This window comes from Ziziphus jujuba, chromosome 6 (assembly GCF_031755915.1).
Source record: "Ziziphus jujuba cultivar Dongzao chromosome 6, ASM3175591v1".
Taxonomy (NCBI): Eukaryota; Viridiplantae; Streptophyta; class Magnoliopsida; order Rosales; family Rhamnaceae; genus Ziziphus; species Ziziphus jujuba.
In genome coordinates this window covers 14,531,292-14,549,862 of record NC_083384.1, presented here as the reverse complement: position 1 = coordinate 14,549,862, position 18,571 = coordinate 14,531,292, and the positions used below count along the sequence as shown (strand labels likewise).

Genomic DNA, 18,571 nt, shown 5'->3' with positions numbered 1-18,571 from the left:
GCAAACAACGTGGCATCTTATGCTTGAATGTCCACCCCACTGGCATATACTAAATGCCAGGTGTAACCGTCAACGAAGAGCCAACAACTGCACCCGACAGAAAAATTATTAAATTAAAAAAACAATAAAAATTCTTAAAAAAAAAAAAAAAAAGAAATGAACGAGTTGGATTGGAAACTATTGCGTTTTAAATAATTTTTACTTGCATTTTACAATGTTGGTCATTCCGTTGAACGGGCAGCACATGAGCCTCATTACAGGGAGAATATTGTCTTTTCGCCATCCACTTTACTCAACCAGGGTTAAAATTATCATTTTGCCCTTTATTTCTCTTTCCTTCTCTTAGACATGGCTTCCATAAAGAAAACAAAGGATCTAGAAAGGTACGTAAGATAGGCATTCAATTTTTTTTCCCCCTCAACATTCATTTTTATTTTATTTTATTTTTTAATTGATAATTTATTTTGTAGAAGAGCAATAACCTTAAAATCTAGAAAAAAAAAAATACTAATATTCAAAGCTGTCTAGATTCAACACATAAACTAAAGGTAAAAGAATTCAAAATTCTTTTTTTATTATTATTTTTTTGCAGCAAAGAATTTGACAAATAATGGGGTGTCATAAAGAGAGGAGGGGAGAACAAGAAATAGAGGGCAAAAAGATAATATGATCCCTGTTTGAGTTAAGTGGGGGGCTTAAAAGACTATTTTATCCCTGTTTAAGGATCAGGTGTTATGCACGTGAACTTTTCAGTTTATTAATTTTTACAGAAGGACCATCAGTCAAAATTTTTATTAATTCATATCAGAAAAAATTATTTACGGTGAAAATAAACAAAGATTCGATATATAAAAAGAAAAAAGACTGAAATTGAAAAAAAAAATTATTATTCTAGAGAGAGAAAGAGAAACACACATAAACACATGTCCACATTTTCTCTTTCTATAAAAACGAGTCAAGAAAAAATATATATATATATAAATATAAAAAAGCAAACACTGGCAGAGAGACCCTCTCTCTCTCTCTACCCCTCTATTCCCTCTCTGTTTTACTTTCCTTCTCACATTCTCTCTCTTGAAGTTCTTTTTTATATTTTTAATTTATAATTTTTTTTTTTTTTTTTTTTTTTTTGGGTTTCGCTTGGGACTTCGCCGGAAAATCTTGGGTTCAGAAAAAAAAAAAAAGAAAAAAAGAGACAAAATATTTTCCTGGTAACCAAACGGGGGGGGAGGAAATTTTGAATCAAATGTGATGGGAGGCGGACTCTCGAGCGTGTTTCCGTGCTTCACAGCAGTGAACCGGAACAACAACAACAGCAACAACAACCAGTCGGAGCACCATCTTCAACATCACAATCAGCTTCAACAGCATCAGCAGGACTTGATCTTCGCAGCCTCGGAGCCTCTGGACGAAACCCTAGGCCACTCCTTCTGCTACGTGCCAAGCTCGGCTCGCTTCGTTTCCCCAACTCAGTCCGATCGCTTCCTTTCCCCTTCCCACTCGCTCCGATTCTCTCCCTCTCACGAACCGGTTGGAGTGCCCAGGACCCGATCCGGCCCGCCCGAGACCGTTTTCAAGACCATCTCGGGTGCCTCCGTTAGCGCCAACACCTCCACTCCCAGGACTGTTCTTCAGCTCGAGAACATCTACGACGATGCCACTGATTCCACTCTCGGTGGTGGTGTCGGGTGTGGCGTCAGGGGTAGTATCGTCAATGGCTTCGAGAGTACGTCGTCGTTTAGTGCCCTTCCTCTGCAGCCCGTTCCCAGAGGAGGAGGCGAGCCCTCCGGCCCAATGGAGCGGGGCGGGTTCTTCCTCTCCGGTCCAATCGAGCGTGGAGCTCTCTCTGGTCCTCTTGACGCCAACGCGGCTGGACATGACGGCGGCGGCGGCGGCGGAGGGGTCCATTTCTCTGCTCCGCTCGGTGGTCTTTATGTGAAAAAGAAGCGGAAGAAGGGCATTTCCGGGATTCGGAAGGCTTTCTACAGGAACTTCTCGGAGAAGAAGAGGCCGTGGGTGGTTCCGGTCTTGAATTTCGTGGGCCGAAAAGAGGGTTCGGCCGCCGGAGACGAGTCGGAGGTGAAGAGCGAGAGCAATGTGCAGTGGGCGCTTGGTAAAGCTGGGGAGGATCGTGTACATGTGGTCGTATCGGAAGAGCAAGGTTGGTTATTCGTTGGGATTTATGATGGGTTCAACGGCCCTGATGCGCCCGAATTCTTGATGGGTAATCTTTACCGCGCCGTTTACAATGAGCTTCAGGGGCTGTTTTGGGAGGTCGACGAAGCTAACGACGACCACCCACGACCACCACCACCACCGCCACCGTTTGTAGAAGCTGTTGCAGAGAGTGCAGTGATCGTAGAGAAGGAGACTAACCACCCATTAGAGATTAAAGAGGACTCCCAGATTCTGCCTCCTGCTGATGATGATCGAGCAGGGAACGGGGCTAAGCGAGTGACATTTCAATCGGAGGGGCAAACAACAACAACAACAACAACTGAGTCTGAGAAGACGGAGACGGAGACGGGTAATAATAGGAGGCGGCGGCTTTGGGAATTTCTTGCGGAGGCTGAAGCGGAGGACGGGCTTGACCTTTCGGGTTCCGAGAGATTCGCATTTTCCGTCGATGATGCGCTTAGCGTCAGCAATGGCGGCTCTGCTGTGAGTAGACGGTGGCTGTTATTGTCGAAATTGAAACAGGGTTTATCGAAGCACAAGGAAAGTGCTGGTCATGGTAGGAAGTTTTTTCCATGGAGGTTTGGTTTGGAGGACAAAGAGAAGGTCGAGGTTGATAATAGAGCAGAGGAGACGTCTGCTCAGACGGGTCGAAAACGGAAGGAGGGTCCGGTCGATCACGAATTGGTTTTGAGTGCATTGTCAAGAGCTCTCGAAGTGACTGAGCTCGCATATTTGGAGATGACTGATAAGGTTCTTGATACGAATCCGGAGCTGGCCCTCATGGGTTCGTGTTTGTTGGTGGTGTTGATGAGGGACGAGGATGTGTATGTGATGAATGTTGGGGATAGCCGAGCTATCGTTGCGCATTATGAGCCGGAGGAAGTTGGTTCCAGTGTGGAATCTAGAGGGCGGAGGGATAATGGGTCAGGAGGAGGCGTGGAGGGTATAATTGAGGAAGCTTCCGCAGAGGGTGAAAGGGCAATCAAGGTGGAAAATGAGGCTTCCGAGCAGACCATGAGATTGACTGCGTTGCAGCTGTCCACCGATCATAGCACGAGTATTGAGGAAGTAGGTTTTCCTTTTGTCCTTCCTTTGATTGTACAGCTTGTGCCTTGCTGTAATTAATATGGTTTGTATCAATTTTTTTTGTCCAATTCCTTCTTGAATGCACCTTTCATTTGGCACTTCTACTGGGGGCAATTATTTTGCTCGATAGGTTATCTATTGCAAACCGACCTATAAGCACAATGCCCCTATAAACTTTTGTTTAGACGTGAAACAAGTTTAGCATTTAGGCTCCTTGAGGCTGAATTGGTTTTGGGTGACAGTTGATTCAACAATCCTTCTTCTGCTCAATCTTTTGGTTTCAAATAGGCTACACATGTGAAATTATCATAAAAAGATTGTCTAGAGCTTTCAGATTTCCAGCTTGGCAGAAGTCACATGCCTTTGTTAGGTTGCTTCATTAACCCTATTGAAAGTGGGATAATCTTGGTTACCCTATTGTATTCCACATCTTTTGGCGCTTTATCCATCACTCTGGTAGAATTTTCAAGCATAATGCTCGGTAATATGATTACCTATCCAATCCCTTTCATCTTTGATGGCAAGTTGTGAACTGGTTCTTGACTGATTGAAGCACAGTTCTGCCCCCTAATTTTCTCTCTAATTGAACGCCTTGAATTTCTTTATTTAGTTCTAAAAAGTAAATAAGGTTTTTTTTTTTTTTTTTTTTTTTTTTTTTTTTTTTTGGGGTGCCGCAGTATGTGTACCTGGTAAAGAAAATTATGCCTATCTAAGGAGTTTCCTGACCTCAATTTGTGCGAATTCAAGTTTGCATTTAGTCTTCTAGCTGTTAATTCATTGGCGATTCCTCATCGTAGATTGAGTCTTTGTATTTGTCTCCTTTCTCGCATATAGATGGAAGTGGACTATTTATCTTGTTTAGAGCTTTGGATGCTTCTTTAAGTGTTTGAAAGAAAACTTGTAGAACTGAATAAAAACGAGTTTCATTCTGACTGTAAACCTTCTATTAATTATTCCTTAGCTCATCTTGTAGAGATTAACTGCAATTGAAATTATTGCATAATCTTAACTACTTAAAATAAGTCTAGCGCCATTTTTTCTCGTTTTTGGTGAAATGGCACATTATTTATCTGATTAGGTTCTATCTACGTCAGTGGTACATGTTTCAGTTACATTGGATTGGAAGAATTGAGGAAGTTTCCTTTTTTGCATCTCTTCTTGGCTTTCTGTCTTGTCATTTTCCTTTGTCTCTAATCTATTTTCCCAAATCAATCAAGAAGTCTGGAAAATCTTTCTAGATTTTCTAGCTTAGTCTTTATTCATGTATTTGTCTCCTCTCCTTGTGGATGTAGGGTTAAGGTTTATACACCGAATAATTCTGGAGAGTGTTATCTATCATTTGCACGGTGGATGCTTTCACCTAAAGTCCACAGTTATGCGCACTTTCTTTGTGCATTTGCAAACTTATTTTTGTTTTTTCATTTATGATTGTTTTTTCATTAATGATAAAGTTTGGATGTTAGGCCTTACAATGTATTTTTTGGTTTTTTATTTTTATTATTATTTTTTAATCTTTTTATTTTATTTACATTTATTGTTTGCCATCTATTCTTGACATATCCTTTATGAGCTTTTTGGCTGTGTAATGTAGCTGATGCTCGGTATCTTAGATTTGCTAAGGATTTCACCCTTTAATTTTCAGGAAATAATAAGAATCAAGAATGAACACCCAGACGACAATCATTGCATTGTTAATGATAGAGTCAAAGGCCGTCTTAAGGTTACCAGAGCATTTGGAGCAGGATTTCTAAAACAGGTAAACCAAATACACGTATTAGACGTTATCTAACATGACATGTGCAAGAGCAATTCTGCTTTATCATAAAACAAAAGGAAAAATTAAAAAATTTATGTGACGCTAGTCATGTAAAGAATGGAAGGGAAAAAAAAAAAAAAAAAACAAAAATCATAATAAATTAATGAGTGTAAGTTCTTAAAAAGAAATACCTAATGGTATTCTTCAGTCAAATAATTGATACCCTTAAACTAATTGGCTTCCACAGTAGTAATTATTTATTACCTCTGAGTCCTATTAAGGTTAATTGATGATGGTGATATACTTGATCACTTTTAACCTTTGCATTCTTTTGGAACAAGAAATCCCATACTTGGAAACCTGAATGTGAAGTTTACTTTTAGATTTTGCAATTACCAACCTCACCGTATGTTTCCATGACAACTTCATTGGCTGGAGTCTGAGGAACTATGTGTTTTTTATCCTTCAGTTATCTAAATTAACATTATTTTCAATTATGTTTTTGATACTCTAGCATGATCTTTTATACTTCTACCTATAAGGATGTAGTGGCATGCTACTTTTTTCTAATGCATCAACAATACCATGTCACTCTATTTCTTGTAAATACATCTGTTCTGGATTTCTGAAATATGTTTTAGATGACAATGAAGTTAGGTGATAACATGATGTGCAATTTGTTACAGCCCAAGTGGAATGATGCTTTATTGGAAATGTTTCGGAATGAATACATTGGTACCGCACCATACATATCCTGCTTACCTTCTCTACGTCATCATAAACTCTATCCTAGAGATCAATTCTTAGTCCTATCGTCAGATGGTTTGTATCAGTACTTGACGAATGAGGAAGTGGTTTCTCAAGTGGAAAATTTCTTGGAGAAGTCTCCAGATGGAGACCCTGCGCAACACCTGATAGAGGAGCTTCTGTTCCGTGCAGCAAAGAAAGCTGGTAGATTTTTCATATCTTCTGAGAATTTTTTAATTGATGTTGTTTTAATATCGATTACCAAGGTCATTGCAAGAGTACTGCATCAATAAGTAGTTGGAAAATTTTCCAATGCAGGATACAAGAACATAGTTTCAGACTCATTCATTTGAAGGATACTTTACTTAGGAAGTAACTCTACTTAGGAAGTAACTCACTTGTGTCTATATTTCAGAACTTGCTCAATGAATACGGTTGGTTGCTAGTTTGCATAGAAGTTTCAAAATGTTATTTTACCCTTCCACATAACTTAACTGATAAAATTGGATTCGATGTCATTTGCATATGTGTTAAAACTAAACTAATCATACTAAAAATAGACTGATGAATAAAGAGGATACTGTTTTCTTTTTTTTTCTTCTTTAGTGATATCTTATAATTATACTTTTGATTTGAGTAACAGCTAAGTATTTTTCTTTACTTTCCATTTTGATTATTTGTATTGCGTAAGGGAAAATTTAGATGTAGGCGACTTATTTCATTTGTTGTAATGATTCTATTAGATTTTTGTAAATTGAGAGACCGGTTTACCATCTTGACATCGCATACCATTGTGTTCGAATGTCGTTACTTTTTATTGGTTCACTCTACATTTGATTTCTATTGAACCTTGCATACACTTGCCAAGTTATTATTATTATTTTTTTTTTGGGTCAACCAAAGTTATTTATTAGCAGCCTAGTTGAATTTTTGTTGGACTTGTCAGTCTTGAATTTTTTATTTGTTTTGTTTGCAGGAATGGATTTTCATGAATTACTGGACATTCCACAAGGAGATCGGAGGAAGTACCATGATGATGTTACTGTCATGGTTATATCACTTGAAGGAAGAATTTGGAAGTCATCAGGGAAGTACCTATGAAAACTTTATACAAAAATCCATCTTCCATACAGGTGTTATTGCAGTACAATTTTCAGGAAGAGATATTTTGCAAGCAGTAAGGAAAGCTTTGCTGCTGATCAATTTCCTTGGTCCATTTAGTCCCTTTTTTCTTTTTTCCTTTTCCTACAGCATAAGCATACAGCTAATAGGGGAAACTCAGATGGTATTGGCAAAAAGGCTGATGTTAGATATTATAAAAACTTGAATAGATGCAAAAAAATTTGGTTTCAGGACGAAAATGATAATTTGCTGATGGGGTTGTTGGGAAATGTTCTTTAGGGGGAAATTTTTTTTATTTTATTTTCATTTTTTAGACTTCATTTGGGTAAAAAAAAAACGTGAAAAGAAAGCAAGAAATATTGCGTAGGTTCAGGCTTTTTCTATTTTGTTCTATTTTTTTCCCCTCTCCTGTTTCTTTTTTGCAAGTAGAAACAAAAGTCTGTAAATTGGTGGGGTTACAAATTTTACTTGCTGGTCTTAGAGCATTCTCTTGGCAATGCTGAGCATCTGTAATTTTGAAGGTGGGTTTTCCACCACTGCGGATTACAAGACTTGGAAAATTTTACCAACATCCCTGTGGTTAATTTTTACTTTGCTTGTAAAGCTTTTGTAGAACGATGAAGTCACTTTCAAATGCTATTAATTAGTTCATTAGCTAAAGGGCAATTACCCAGTTGAAAGACAATTAGGTCTATATCTTTAAGCAAGTAAAAGGTATATGAACTGGCCAAAAAATCAATTGTTATTTTCCTATAAATGAGAGCTGACTTTTCTCCTTTGAGAGAATGAGAACGAAGGTTAAATACTCATTTAGTCTTGTACATCAAACTCAAAATTATACACATTTATGATGAGCTCTAATATCAGTTGTGTCACTCAAAAAACTAAGTTTAAATGAATTAATTGTATATGCCAATTGATATATCTTTTGACTCTAACAATGCATTCAGAAAATGAACACGTTTTGATGTGATAACTCAATGTTTTATATTTGACGTGAAACTCTATTACACTTGAATGGAACATTATAATATCAAACTTTTAGTTACTTTATTTTCTTTTATTGGGGAAAAAAAAAAATTATGGCCATTGGAATCCCAACTATGAATGCTTCTACAATCATCATATTGAATTCAATTGTTGTGAAATAAAAGAACGATTGTAAAATAGGAATCCAAAGAATAACTTTGAAATCTGAAAGCTAAAAATGATGGAATAAAAATTACAAAAAGTATAAACATATTAGGCAATTACAGTTTGGTTTTCTTCTCACCTAGGCTGTAATAGTAGAAAGTCTGGAGTTCGCCCAGGACACTAAATCCTCCCTTGATGCCACAAAGCAACCAGCTCTCTCTTCACTCTGCTTAAATGGTGCTGCAAGCTTTCTCACATGAGCAGCAAAGGAAGTGCCCAGTCCTTGAGAGAATTTATGAGTTCCTGTCCCAGTTTGAGCCAAGAACAACTCCGGCAATGCCTCTTTCCGCTGAACGATTTTGCAGAGTGTACCCATCCACTCTTCTAGTGCAGTATGAGCTGCACCTACCGATAGTGATCGAACATCCAGACACCATTCATCCGCTGTCTTGTTGTGCAAACCTGGATATAACCCATATAGAATTCCCAGATAGAGAAGCTCATGAGCTTTCTCATCAAGATTTTTGATCCGACATATATCGATCAAACAATTACAGAAGGGTCTTCGGGCTTCGACTGCTGTGTTTCCAATAACACTCCTGAATTCATCTTTAATGGTTTCAAAACTAGTATTCTCTTCTTGCAGTAGTTTGATAAGAGCAACCAATCTTGGATTTGACTGCTCCAAGCAAGCCACCACCTTATCCTCATCTTCCTCATTCTCACATAATGATACAACAGAGAGTAAGCAACCACAGAGCCTGTCATCTGGCTTAACCCCTCTTTCCATTGAAATGCTAAAAACTCTAACCATATCACTGATCCTCTTGGCTTTTCCCAAGCATTGAATCAAACAAGTGGAACCCATCACATTGAGCTCAACACCCACCTTAGGCATCTCTTCAAACAATTCCATTGCCTTGTCAACATTCCCTCCACTTCCATATATGTTGAGCATAGCTGTGTAGCTCCAGCTATCTGGTTGACAATGCTCTGATTGCTTCATGTCCTCAAACAGCTTCTCGGCTTCTTCCTCCAATCCGAGATCCGCACACATATTCAACAATGTGTTATACAAAATGAAATCCATAGGCCAAGAGTTAGACTTCATTCGTTCCCATAATTCCATAGCATCTCGAGCCCATCTGGCTTTGCCATAGATTTTGACAAGCGCTGTCAGTGTTTTCTCATTCGGAGTAAGACCTGATTCAAGCATTTCCTCGAACAGGCTCCTTGCTAGACCAGGCTTTCCAGCCTTACCCATTCCTTCCAACAATGTATTATACACAACCAAATTAGGCTGCACCCCAATAGACCTCATCTCTTGCAAAACATATCTGATACCATCATAGTCCCCAGTTTCACCAAACATCTTTCCCAAAACAGAGAATGTTATGGGGTCTGGTTTCCATCCACTAGCTCTCCCTCTTTCATACAAATTGAGCACTTCCTCAACCTTCCCCAGTTGGGCATAAACATCTAGAATAGCAGAGTAAGTAACCTCATCAGGCATCATACCAGTCTTGTACATCCTCTCAAACCAATCCACAGCCTTATCAAAATCTTTGCACCTTTTAGCACAAGTAATAATGGTGGAGTATGTGATATTGTCAAGCTCAATCTCATTGCTTATCATCTCATGGGCAAGCTCTTCAATGAGCTGAAACTGCCTCCCAAACCTTAAAGACTTCATTGCAACATTATAGAATATAGTTTCCATGGGAAACAGATTCTGGGTCTTAACCCAATTGAAAAACATATGGGTTTTCTGCCATGGCTTCAAAAGGTTGAGTATCAAAAGCGCATTATCCCTAGTGAGTGTGTGTGGGATTTCTTCAAGAGCAGCCAGGAAAGCAGTCTCAGAGATATCACTATTATTGAGCTTGTAGGCAAAGCGTCTAAGATCTCTCACCTGAGAATTGTACAAGTAAGAAGAAGAAGAGCGTTTGTGCCTCTGAAGGGAAATAACAGAACGCTTGGGCTTAGTAGGGTTAACCCAGGTAGACTTTGGCTTGGATAAGAGATTAGCTTGCTCTTTGGTAGTGTTGGAGAGAGTGGTTTTGGATAAAGGTCTGAGTTGGTCGGATAAAGATGGGTTTTTCTTCTTGTTGTTAGGTTGTGCTAAATCAGGTGGAGATTTGGGTGGAGACTTGGAGGAACTGCAATAAATGGTGAATCTTTTCTTTGGGAATTGTTTTAATGGTGAAGCGAAGAAGATGGGTCTCTTGGTTTCAGTGGAATGGCCAGAGAAACGTACATCCAGAGCTGCCGAAAGCGCAGTGGAAGCCATACTGAGAAGGATATGCTTTTTCTTTTTTTTTTTCTGGGTCAAAACCCAAAGACAAAAAATCTATATGAAGAAGAAGCAGCTAGTTTTAGAGTGTGTTTGAGATATTTTTTCTTGGGGGAGCTTATCTTAAATGAAAGGAAAATTTTTGGAGGAATTTGACAAAATGGATAAGAAAAAAAAAACAAAAAAAAGTGTCAAAAATTATTGAATGTAAAATTTGATAATTAAAATTGAAAAAAAAAAATTGGGTTAGAGATCCACCACAAAGGGTGGGTAGCCTTAACCGTATGTGTATGGTCAGAGAAAGCCCGAAGGCTGTTCCCGTCCCTGTCAGGGGAGATGCCAACCGTCTCTCCTTTCTACGAACACGGCTGTGAGCGCTGTGTTAAACTTATATAAAGAATTAAAGAACAATGTAACTAAGCGATGTGGGATTAGAATGGTGATTTTTGCTAAAAAAGGGTATTGTTTGGGAAACATGGCAAATAATAATTAGTATTTGGATTGATTTCTATAGTCTGTTTGCTGAAGTCTTCTTTTTTTTTTTTTTTTTTTTTTTTTTTTTTTGAGAGCTAAGATAAAATTTTAGTAAGAAATCAAAGAAAATACAAACATCCTCCTTAATAGCATAGAGTACCCATTCAGGACCCTCTTTCATTCAAAACTTATTAAAAAAAAAAAAAAAAAACAGCATATCTAGCAATTCAGTGGACAACTCGATTTGCCTCTTTCATAATAGCAATCAATTATGCTATTAGAGCTTTCCATCCAGCAGCAATAGGTTTTTCAGTAGCTCCCATTAGCAAACCAGCAGAATTTCATACCACTACCCCGATTCCTACATGCCTCTCATCATCATCCCAATTAGCTGCATCAATATCTATTTTGAGAGCATCCTCAACTGGCACTCTCCTGCACTTCCTAATACTTGTTGAGCATTTGCCAGTTGGTTTTTCCATTCTAGTCATGACATCCTTAATATTCCACATGCATACAGATTGCTCAGTCCAATAAACCATTCTCAGAATCAGCATATTTTCCATGGATTAAACTCCAAACCTAAGCAAAACGTCTGTGTATTTTATTTTCTATTTTCATTAATCAAATGTATATTTACAAGGATAATGATAATTGAAATAACCACTTTTTTTATTATTATTATTATTTTTTTTTATCAAAAGAACAATAATTAGAGAATGGTCAATTTTGGGGGAAAAAAAAATAAAAATAAAGAGAAAATCAATTCTACACCATTGAAACTAAAAACTAAAAATATAAATTCAGAAATATTTAACCAATACAACATCCAATAGATTGGGGAAATTGTCTTTCATTGGCAATAAGGGTACGGTAATATTTTCTCGGCCAAAGATCTTTACTTTTGAACTGCTTGTTTGGAAACAACAGAGAGCTACCCACAACAAAACTGGCTCTGACCGCCAACAAGGCACAGCTGCTTTTATGATGCGCAATGCGTTCTCAGGACAATATAAACTTGTAACAACACTCATCTTACTATCACAGAAGTCAAAAATTTATTCTCTTCAAATCATATTGAACATTTGGAATTGTATAGTTACAAAAAAAAAACAAACAAAAAGAAAAGTTGCTTCAATTTCAATAGCATGATTATCTTAATTGCTACTAACCGATATAATGCAAAAAAAGAAAAAGAAAAAAATAATAATACATCATCAATTGTATGTCTTACGATGATGCCTTAATTGCAGGCTCCAGTAATTCTTTGAAATGAGTCTCGATTTCTTTTCTTACAGAAGGATACGGTAACTGTTGAATCACTTCAGCTCCAAAAGACAAGACAAGAGCCTTTCTAGCCGTCTCTGCATCGATCCCACGTGCTCGGAAATAGAAGAGTTGGGTTTCTTCCAGATCACTTATTGCAGCTCCATGCGAGCACTTGACGTCATCTGCAATAATTTGGAGGTTTGGTTTGACATTCACAGTTGCTCGAGGTTCAAGCAGAAGGCTCCTTGTTAGCTGACCTGCATCTGTCTGCTGTGCATATCTGCACAATAAAAATGAACATGTATAAAAAAGCATACCAAGTATGGCTTTAAATTTTCAGTCAAAAACTAAAGCAAAACAACGAATGAGGAAAAAGATCATCTCTGGTAACAGCATCAACAGAGTATATGGTTAAAAAGGTGGCCCAGATGGTAAAAACAATTTATACTCTTAAAAGGAAACTTCAATAAAAAATTTAAAATACACTGTTTTGAGTTGTTTGGCGGTCAATGGGGTGAGTAAGTTGGCATTGTTCTGATATGAAACAAAATAATCAGATGGAATATAATTACCTGTTGACCTTTATGTTTCCATCAAATACAGCTTGTCCTAGAGAATGGGACACAATACACTTGTGAAGTTGACGGGAATAACCACGGGGATGATCAAGAACTAGTTTACTATGTAAATCTTGTGTTTGATCACTGACAGCCAAATGGAATGTTGATAACTCAGTGACTGTGTCAGGTCCCAATTGTGTGATATGGAGATTGTGTCTGCTCAATCTTCCACCAGTGCTAACCTCTACAAGCTCATAGGTACTGTTTGATTCCTGCAAACGATTAAGTTGATGAATCTAGTGCAGCAGGATTTACTCATGTCATGGTACATATAATGATGAAAGTCCACAGAACAGGCTACAGATTTGATGTAACAGGCTACAAATTTGATGTAACATATGCATTAGAGCTATTGAAGGTTAGCGATTCATTACTTAAAACATAAAAAAAAAAAGGGTTAATGATTCATTAATAGCGAACTAATGGTGGCAAATATTATTTCAAAGAATAAACATCGTATGCAATTAACGAGGCTACAGATGGCCAATTCTTTCAAAAACCTAAGTGGAAGAATGACCGAACTAGTAAATTATGTCACTTCCTGTGGATTGGATTAGGAAATATATTGCTCCCTAATATAAGAAGAACACCCCCCCCCCCCCCCCCCCCCCCCAAACAAAAAAAAAAAGAAAAAAAAAAACTGTTAAAGCAAATAGAAATGAATAAATAAAGAGAGAAGATATTACGTACAAACACAACCCAGTCAGTGGCTATAATGGCATACTACATTAGTCCCTGGCTTAAACTCAGTATGCATGGAGAGTCTGAACAGAAGAGAATGGTCATCACCTTGTAACCAAGCTATTTCTACTATTAACAAATATAATGGGATACTTTCTTCCAAAGGATGTATGTTGACTAGAACTAAAGCATTTAACTCTTGTCCTAGCAAACTAAACCTTTTCTAATGAACTCCGACTCAATGTCTTGCAAGGTCAATAATATCTCCAGAAAATACTTTGTTGGCCAACCGTTCTTAGCCAAATCCATCTATATGCCACTTCTATTTGGTATACTGCAATCTTTATCTTAATTATCTGCCTCAGCATGAGAACAAGCTAAACATTAATCCACAAATAAAAAAAGATCATTCCTTAACAATAAAATCTACTCTCACTCCAAGGCCAACATGGGGCTGAAGTTTTTTTATAACTCTCATGTAATCTGATTTATTGGGGCAACCTTAAAAGCTACATCTGTGTTATACCAACAAGATAAATTTTAGTCTGTTTTCCAATAATCTTATAGCCTTGAGGTTAAGACAGCTGAATGTCTCCTTTGGTCCTCGGATCAAATGTGGAAGAAGTCCTGAACCCAAAAATTTCAGTCTTTTTCTTACTTCAAACAGTTAATCAATGTAATTACTTTGCCAATTATTTTTCTACATTATCTGGCTTTGACATCATCCCTTCTGCAATGCAAGATGTTCAGCATTAAACATGAAAATGGATCATCTCAGTGACCGCTAAAACTATGGAATAGGACATTAAGCTTCCACCTTCCCTTTCTATGGAATAAGGACCTATTCTTAAACATCTGCTTTTCTGCTAGAGGCTTACCTGATTGGAGAGGTGTAACACTAAGGAACCAAAGGAATTTCTAGGGTTTTCTTATCAATTACATAGTCGTCAAAGACAGGTTTTTTTCACTTTCAAAAACAGGTTTTTTTCACTTTCCAGATCTTACCAAGACCTGGAAATCGCCTTCAACTACCTACCCTCTCTTATTCACATTGATAGCTTGGACTCAAATAGGAAAAACCTCCAACCTATATGCAGAAACTATTCAGTTCTTGCCCAAACAGAAAACAGGAACCTAGGCCAATTCTCATTCTTAAAAATCTCACCAAATTCAATTCAAGCTATAAACACGTAACATAACCTCCAATAAAAACTAAGCAACAAAAATAATATGTCTTGAAAAAGAGGAAGTAAAGAAATTAAAGCCAGAATTTACCTGCCTAACTGAAGTCCACTTAATATGGGCAGCACTGAAAGATTGTTTCTGAATATAAGAATGTCTAACTTTTCCTCCTTCTTCAACTACCACCTCTAGAACAGCATTAGCCCAATAAGATTTATTCCCATCTCCACCCAAAAACTCCTCAATTATACCAATCTCCCCTCCCTTTTCCACAAACACAAACACTCTCGGATTCGATATGGGTAGTTTAGATGAACCTTCTTCACCACCTTCAATGGAGAAGTACCTCAAATGGATTGGATTCTCTACAATGCACCCAGCAGGAACATACACCACAGTCAAATCCGGAGCTCCAATTCCATTAATGGACCAAAACAAGTCCCCCTCAGAACCTTTAGAAACAAACTCACTCACCCTTTTCAAAATACTCTCCGAAGAGATGTCAAGCAAGTTACCCACAAAAACCTCATTGGGCAATCCAGACAAATCCGATACCGAATTCACGGCAAAGCCATCTGCTATAACGAAATTGGGGAACTGGGTATCCGAGGAAATGCTCAGAGACTGAGGCGGGTGTGAGACTGGTTGGACTTGAGAGCTTTTGATGAAGGAAGTGTCTGTGTAGCGAAAAGGCTCGTCTTTGCGAGAAGGCCATGGGGTTGATAGAAGAGTCTCCGAGGAATTGTCTCTGAGGTTTTGCAGAGGCAAAGACACGGAAGAAGAAGAAGAAGAAGATGGGAGCGAATCTTCAAGTGCTTCAGCTAATTGAAGGACAAAGGGGTCTGAGAAGGAGGTCTGTAGAGATGCTGAAGTTTGAACTGAAACTCTGCGTTCGGTTTTGTGTCTGGCAATGGGTTTTGGGATTCTTGGTGTGGATGGTGAAGGGGTTGGAGGTCTATGAATATGGGGTGTGAATGCTAAGGCAGCCATGGATGGTGGTTTATGAGAAATGCTCAGAAACTCGCACGGAAATACAGACCATCAACGTTCTAAACAGCACTAGAACTCCGTTTTATTTGTTCTCTGGGTGGGTTTCGGGCCTCTCTGTGTTCTTGGTTGGTGAGTTTTATTTTTTTATTTTTTTTGTTTTGGACTAAATGGGTCTCTGGCTCTTCGTTTCATTTTGGGCTTATGTTGGAACATTGTCTTCTTCGATTTCTTCTTTTTGTGCCTGAAGGCCCATTATCTTTTTACAAACTGGGAAAATTTACGTTTAATCTTTTTTTCCTACTTTATAAATTTCGTAGATATGCTAATATATTTATTGAAATTATAGATTTTTTCATTAAAAATATAATTTTGTTTTAGTTACTTCATTCTGTACATGATTTTTTGAAATGCATTTTCCACAGTTTTTTGTATGTATATTTATAAATTAAAGTACAATTGACCTTGCATACATGTTGATGCATTTTAGTTTACACGAAGTAAATTTTTAAATTGGGTGAAACAACACATTGACATTAAAAAAAAAAAAAAAAGAAAGTCAAATTTTTGGATAGGTATCGATGATAATGAAAAATACGACAAACAAGAAGGGTTTCGATCTAATTTCTCAATAATCTAAGGGAGCTATATTTAATTTAGAATTTAATAATTTAAAATGAGTTATAGATTTTAAATGATTTGATAGATTGTAATGGAATTCCATAGATTTCATAAAGATTTTATGATAATCAACGAAATTTTTAGGATTAAGGCTGAATTTTATAATGACAATTTTCTTTACAATTTCATTGTTAAAATCTTTTCAAATCCATTAAAATTCATCATTTCTTAAAATCTTTTAAAATCAATGACTTTTTAAATACCATTATATTTCAAAAAAATTCTATAAAATCCTAATTAAATACACATGGATTTTAATAAATTTTTATAAAATCTATTAAAATCTGAATTGAATATTATTGGATTTGTATAAACTTTTTTAAAATCTAAATCGAATACCTTCAAACTTTTAAATACTTTTAAAATCCTTCAAATTCTAGATTGAATATATCCTTGTAAAAGCGATTCTTTACAATGAAAGAGTATTTTTTCCAATGCAATGGTAAAAACATTTAAGGCTACAAATTATTTATATTTTGCAAATATGTTTTTTATTTTTATTTTTAAAAATTGAGGGTGAGAATTTTAGCACATTTGATCTAAATTCAAGATTTAGAATTATTATTAATGGTTATTATTATTTGGGTTATTTCCAAAGAGCTACAATTATGTTAATTTTTTTTTTTTTGAAAAGTAGAAAGAAATTCAGTAAGAAACCAAAGGAATACAACTGTTAGTTTGAAGCACGGGATTAAGTCACGAAGGGCTATCTTCCAGCCAAGTCTCAAAAGAAATTAAATTACCAGCATATTTTGCTACATAATGTGTAGCTTTGTTTTGCTGCTGACAAGAGTAAGAAACACAAAAACCTTTAACATTAGCTAATAACCCACGAATCTTATCCACCAAATAGCAATCGGCATCCAAGCAATTACCTTCCTCTCCCAGTAATTTAACTGCAGTAAGCGAATCCAATGAAATTTCTCCCTGTAAGAAATCGGAATCCACACAGAAGCAAATAGCCTCACGAATGGCCAAGAGCTCACCTTACAAAGCAAACTAAGAATGGTTAAAATGCTTTGCAAGGATACCTATTACTTCACCTAGTGAATTACAAACAACAACTCCTATCCTAACCTTACCCAAAGCATCTCTATAAGCAGCATCCACATTGATTTTCAAATGTTCCCCAACTGGAAGTGATCAGGACAAATTAGTCACTTGAGCATGCTGCATCATTGGCCGATTTGCTTCATTGAACTCCACCAGCAAACTAGCAACATTATCTAGCAACCATTTATCATTTTAAATCTCATGACCATGCACAAAATTACTTCAATTTCACAAACTCCATACCACATAAGCAAATCTCACCCATTGTACATCAGATAAAGATGATATCACCCAACAACATAAACCAGCAAAAGAATCATAACATTTGCCTTTCAGAATTGAATAGTTTTCCAATTCTTTCCAAACTTTATGTATCAAAGCACATTCCCACAAGGCATGAAGTACTGTTTCATCACCCATTGAACAAAGGGCACAAAGTATACACATGTAGAAGAAGTTTAGCAAGCTGTTGCCTATATGGAATAGCAGAATGTGAAGCTCTCCACAAAAACATTTCCACCTTATTTGGAACTGACAACTTCCATAACTCTCACCACCAAGTGTGATTAATTGAAGTACTTGATTCAGCAAGCAAACCACCCACACCTAAGGATTGAACCACCTAATATCCATATTTGATAGAGTAAATACCTCGTCTATTATAATGCCATGCAAAACGATCTTTTCAACCATAACCACCAATTTGGATTTTTTAAATTACATTAGCTTCATCTGAAGAACAAACAGAATGAATCAATGGGATATTCCATCCACCAGAAACATCGAAAAGATTATCAGCATAAGAGTCTTCATGCAATACATATGATGACAAAACTCTACGAGAATTTGCCCATGGAAACCAAGGATCCTTATAGATACGTATAGAAAGCCGATCCCCGATATACCAAATTCCACAATTGTCCAAAATCTTGCGCCCCTAACAAAGACTTCTTCATAAATTGGAAGACTGTCTTCCCATTCCTGCATTCCAAAAGGATCCATGTGGAAAATACTTTCCCTTCAAAATTAAAGCAACCTAGTAATTAGGATTTTGAATAATTCTCTAACATTGTTTGGCTAACATAGCTCTATAAACTCCTGCAACAATCGTATTCCAAGACCACTCATTGATTTTGGTTGGCATAATTGCGGCCAACTAAACCCAATGAATGCCACGCTTACCTTCTAAACTCCCCCACCAGATTCGACAAATCATGCTGGTCAAATCATCCAAGAGTGTTTTTGATAGCTTGAAACAACACACGGAGCAAGTATGGATGGACTAAACTACTGCTTTTAACAAGATTT

At 37.1% G+C, this 18,571-nt stretch overlaps 3 protein-coding genes and 1 non-coding gene across 4 annotated transcripts; 1 reads left to right on the top strand and 3 right to left on the bottom strand.

Moving 5' to 3' along the window:
• Positions 1-1,012: 1,012 nt before the first annotated feature.
• On the top strand, positions 1,013-7,479 carry LOC107416368 (protein phosphatase 2C 29). The gene is made up of 4 exons (XM_016024856.4): positions 1,013-3,246; positions 4,907-5,020; positions 5,707-5,971; positions 6,744-7,479. Exons 1-4 carry the CDS (start codon positions 1,252-1,254, stop codon positions 6,866-6,868), a joined length of 2,499 nt encoding a protein of 832 aa, XP_015880342.3. The 5' UTR covers positions 1,013-1,251; the 3' UTR covers positions 6,869-7,479.
• A 569-nt stretch (positions 7,480-8,048) lies between these two features.
• On the bottom strand, positions 8,049-10,632 carry LOC107416439 (pentatricopeptide repeat-containing protein At5g46580, chloroplastic). The gene has a single exon (XM_016024926.4). The coding sequence runs from the start codon at positions 10,311-10,313 to the stop codon at positions 8,163-8,165; it is 2,151 nt and encodes a 716-aa protein (XP_015880412.1). The 5' UTR covers positions 10,314-10,632; the 3' UTR covers positions 8,049-8,162.
• LOC112490328 (U6atac minor spliceosomal RNA) lies at positions 10,551-10,682 on the bottom strand. Its single transcript, XR_003054579.2, has one exon. It is a non-coding gene; the product is annotated as a U6atac minor spliceosomal RNA (small nuclear RNA).
• Positions 10,683-11,829: 1,147 nt separating this feature from the next.
• LOC107416153 (protein ABCI7, chloroplastic) lies at positions 11,830-15,623 on the bottom strand. Its single transcript, XM_016024614.4, has 3 exons — positions 14,636-15,623; positions 12,632-12,891; positions 11,830-12,339 (listed from the first exon to the last, which is right to left on the bottom strand). The coding sequence occupies exons 1-3, from the start codon at positions 15,530-15,532 to the stop codon at positions 12,021-12,023; spliced, it is 1,476 nt and encodes a 491-aa protein (XP_015880100.3). The 5' UTR covers positions 15,533-15,623; the 3' UTR covers positions 11,830-12,020.
• Between the last annotated feature and the right edge of the window lie 2,948 nt (positions 15,624-18,571).

Bases quoted from the DNA above. Each gene is read 5' to 3' on its own strand.
- LOC107416368 (XM_016024856.4), top strand. From the start codon at position 1,252: ATGGGAGGCGGACTCTCGAGCGTGTTTCCGTGCTTCACAGCAGTGAAC. The intron at 3,247-4,906 runs GTAGGTTTTCCT...TTTAATTTTCAG, and splicing joins ATAGCACGAGTATTGAGGAA to GAAATAATAAGAATCAAGAA. The intron at 5,972-6,743 runs GTAGATTTTTCA...TTTTGTTTGCAG, and splicing joins CCGTGCAGCAAAGAAAGCTG to GAATGGATTTTCATGAATTA.
- LOC107416439 (XM_016024926.4), bottom strand. From the start codon at position 10,313: ATGGCTTCCACTGCGCTTTCGGCAGCTCTGGATGTACGTTTCTCTGGC.
- LOC107416153 (XM_016024614.4), bottom strand. From the start codon at position 15,532: ATGGCTGCCTTAGCATTCACACCCCATATTCATAGACCTCCAACCCCT. The intron at 12,892-14,635 runs GTAAATTCTGGC...AATCGTTTGCAG, and splicing joins AGTGGACTTCAGTTAGGCAG to GAATCAAACAGTACCTATGA. The intron at 12,340-12,631 runs GTAATTATATTC...TTTATTGTGCAG, and splicing joins GGAAACATAAAGGTCAACAG to ATATGCACAGCAGACAGATG.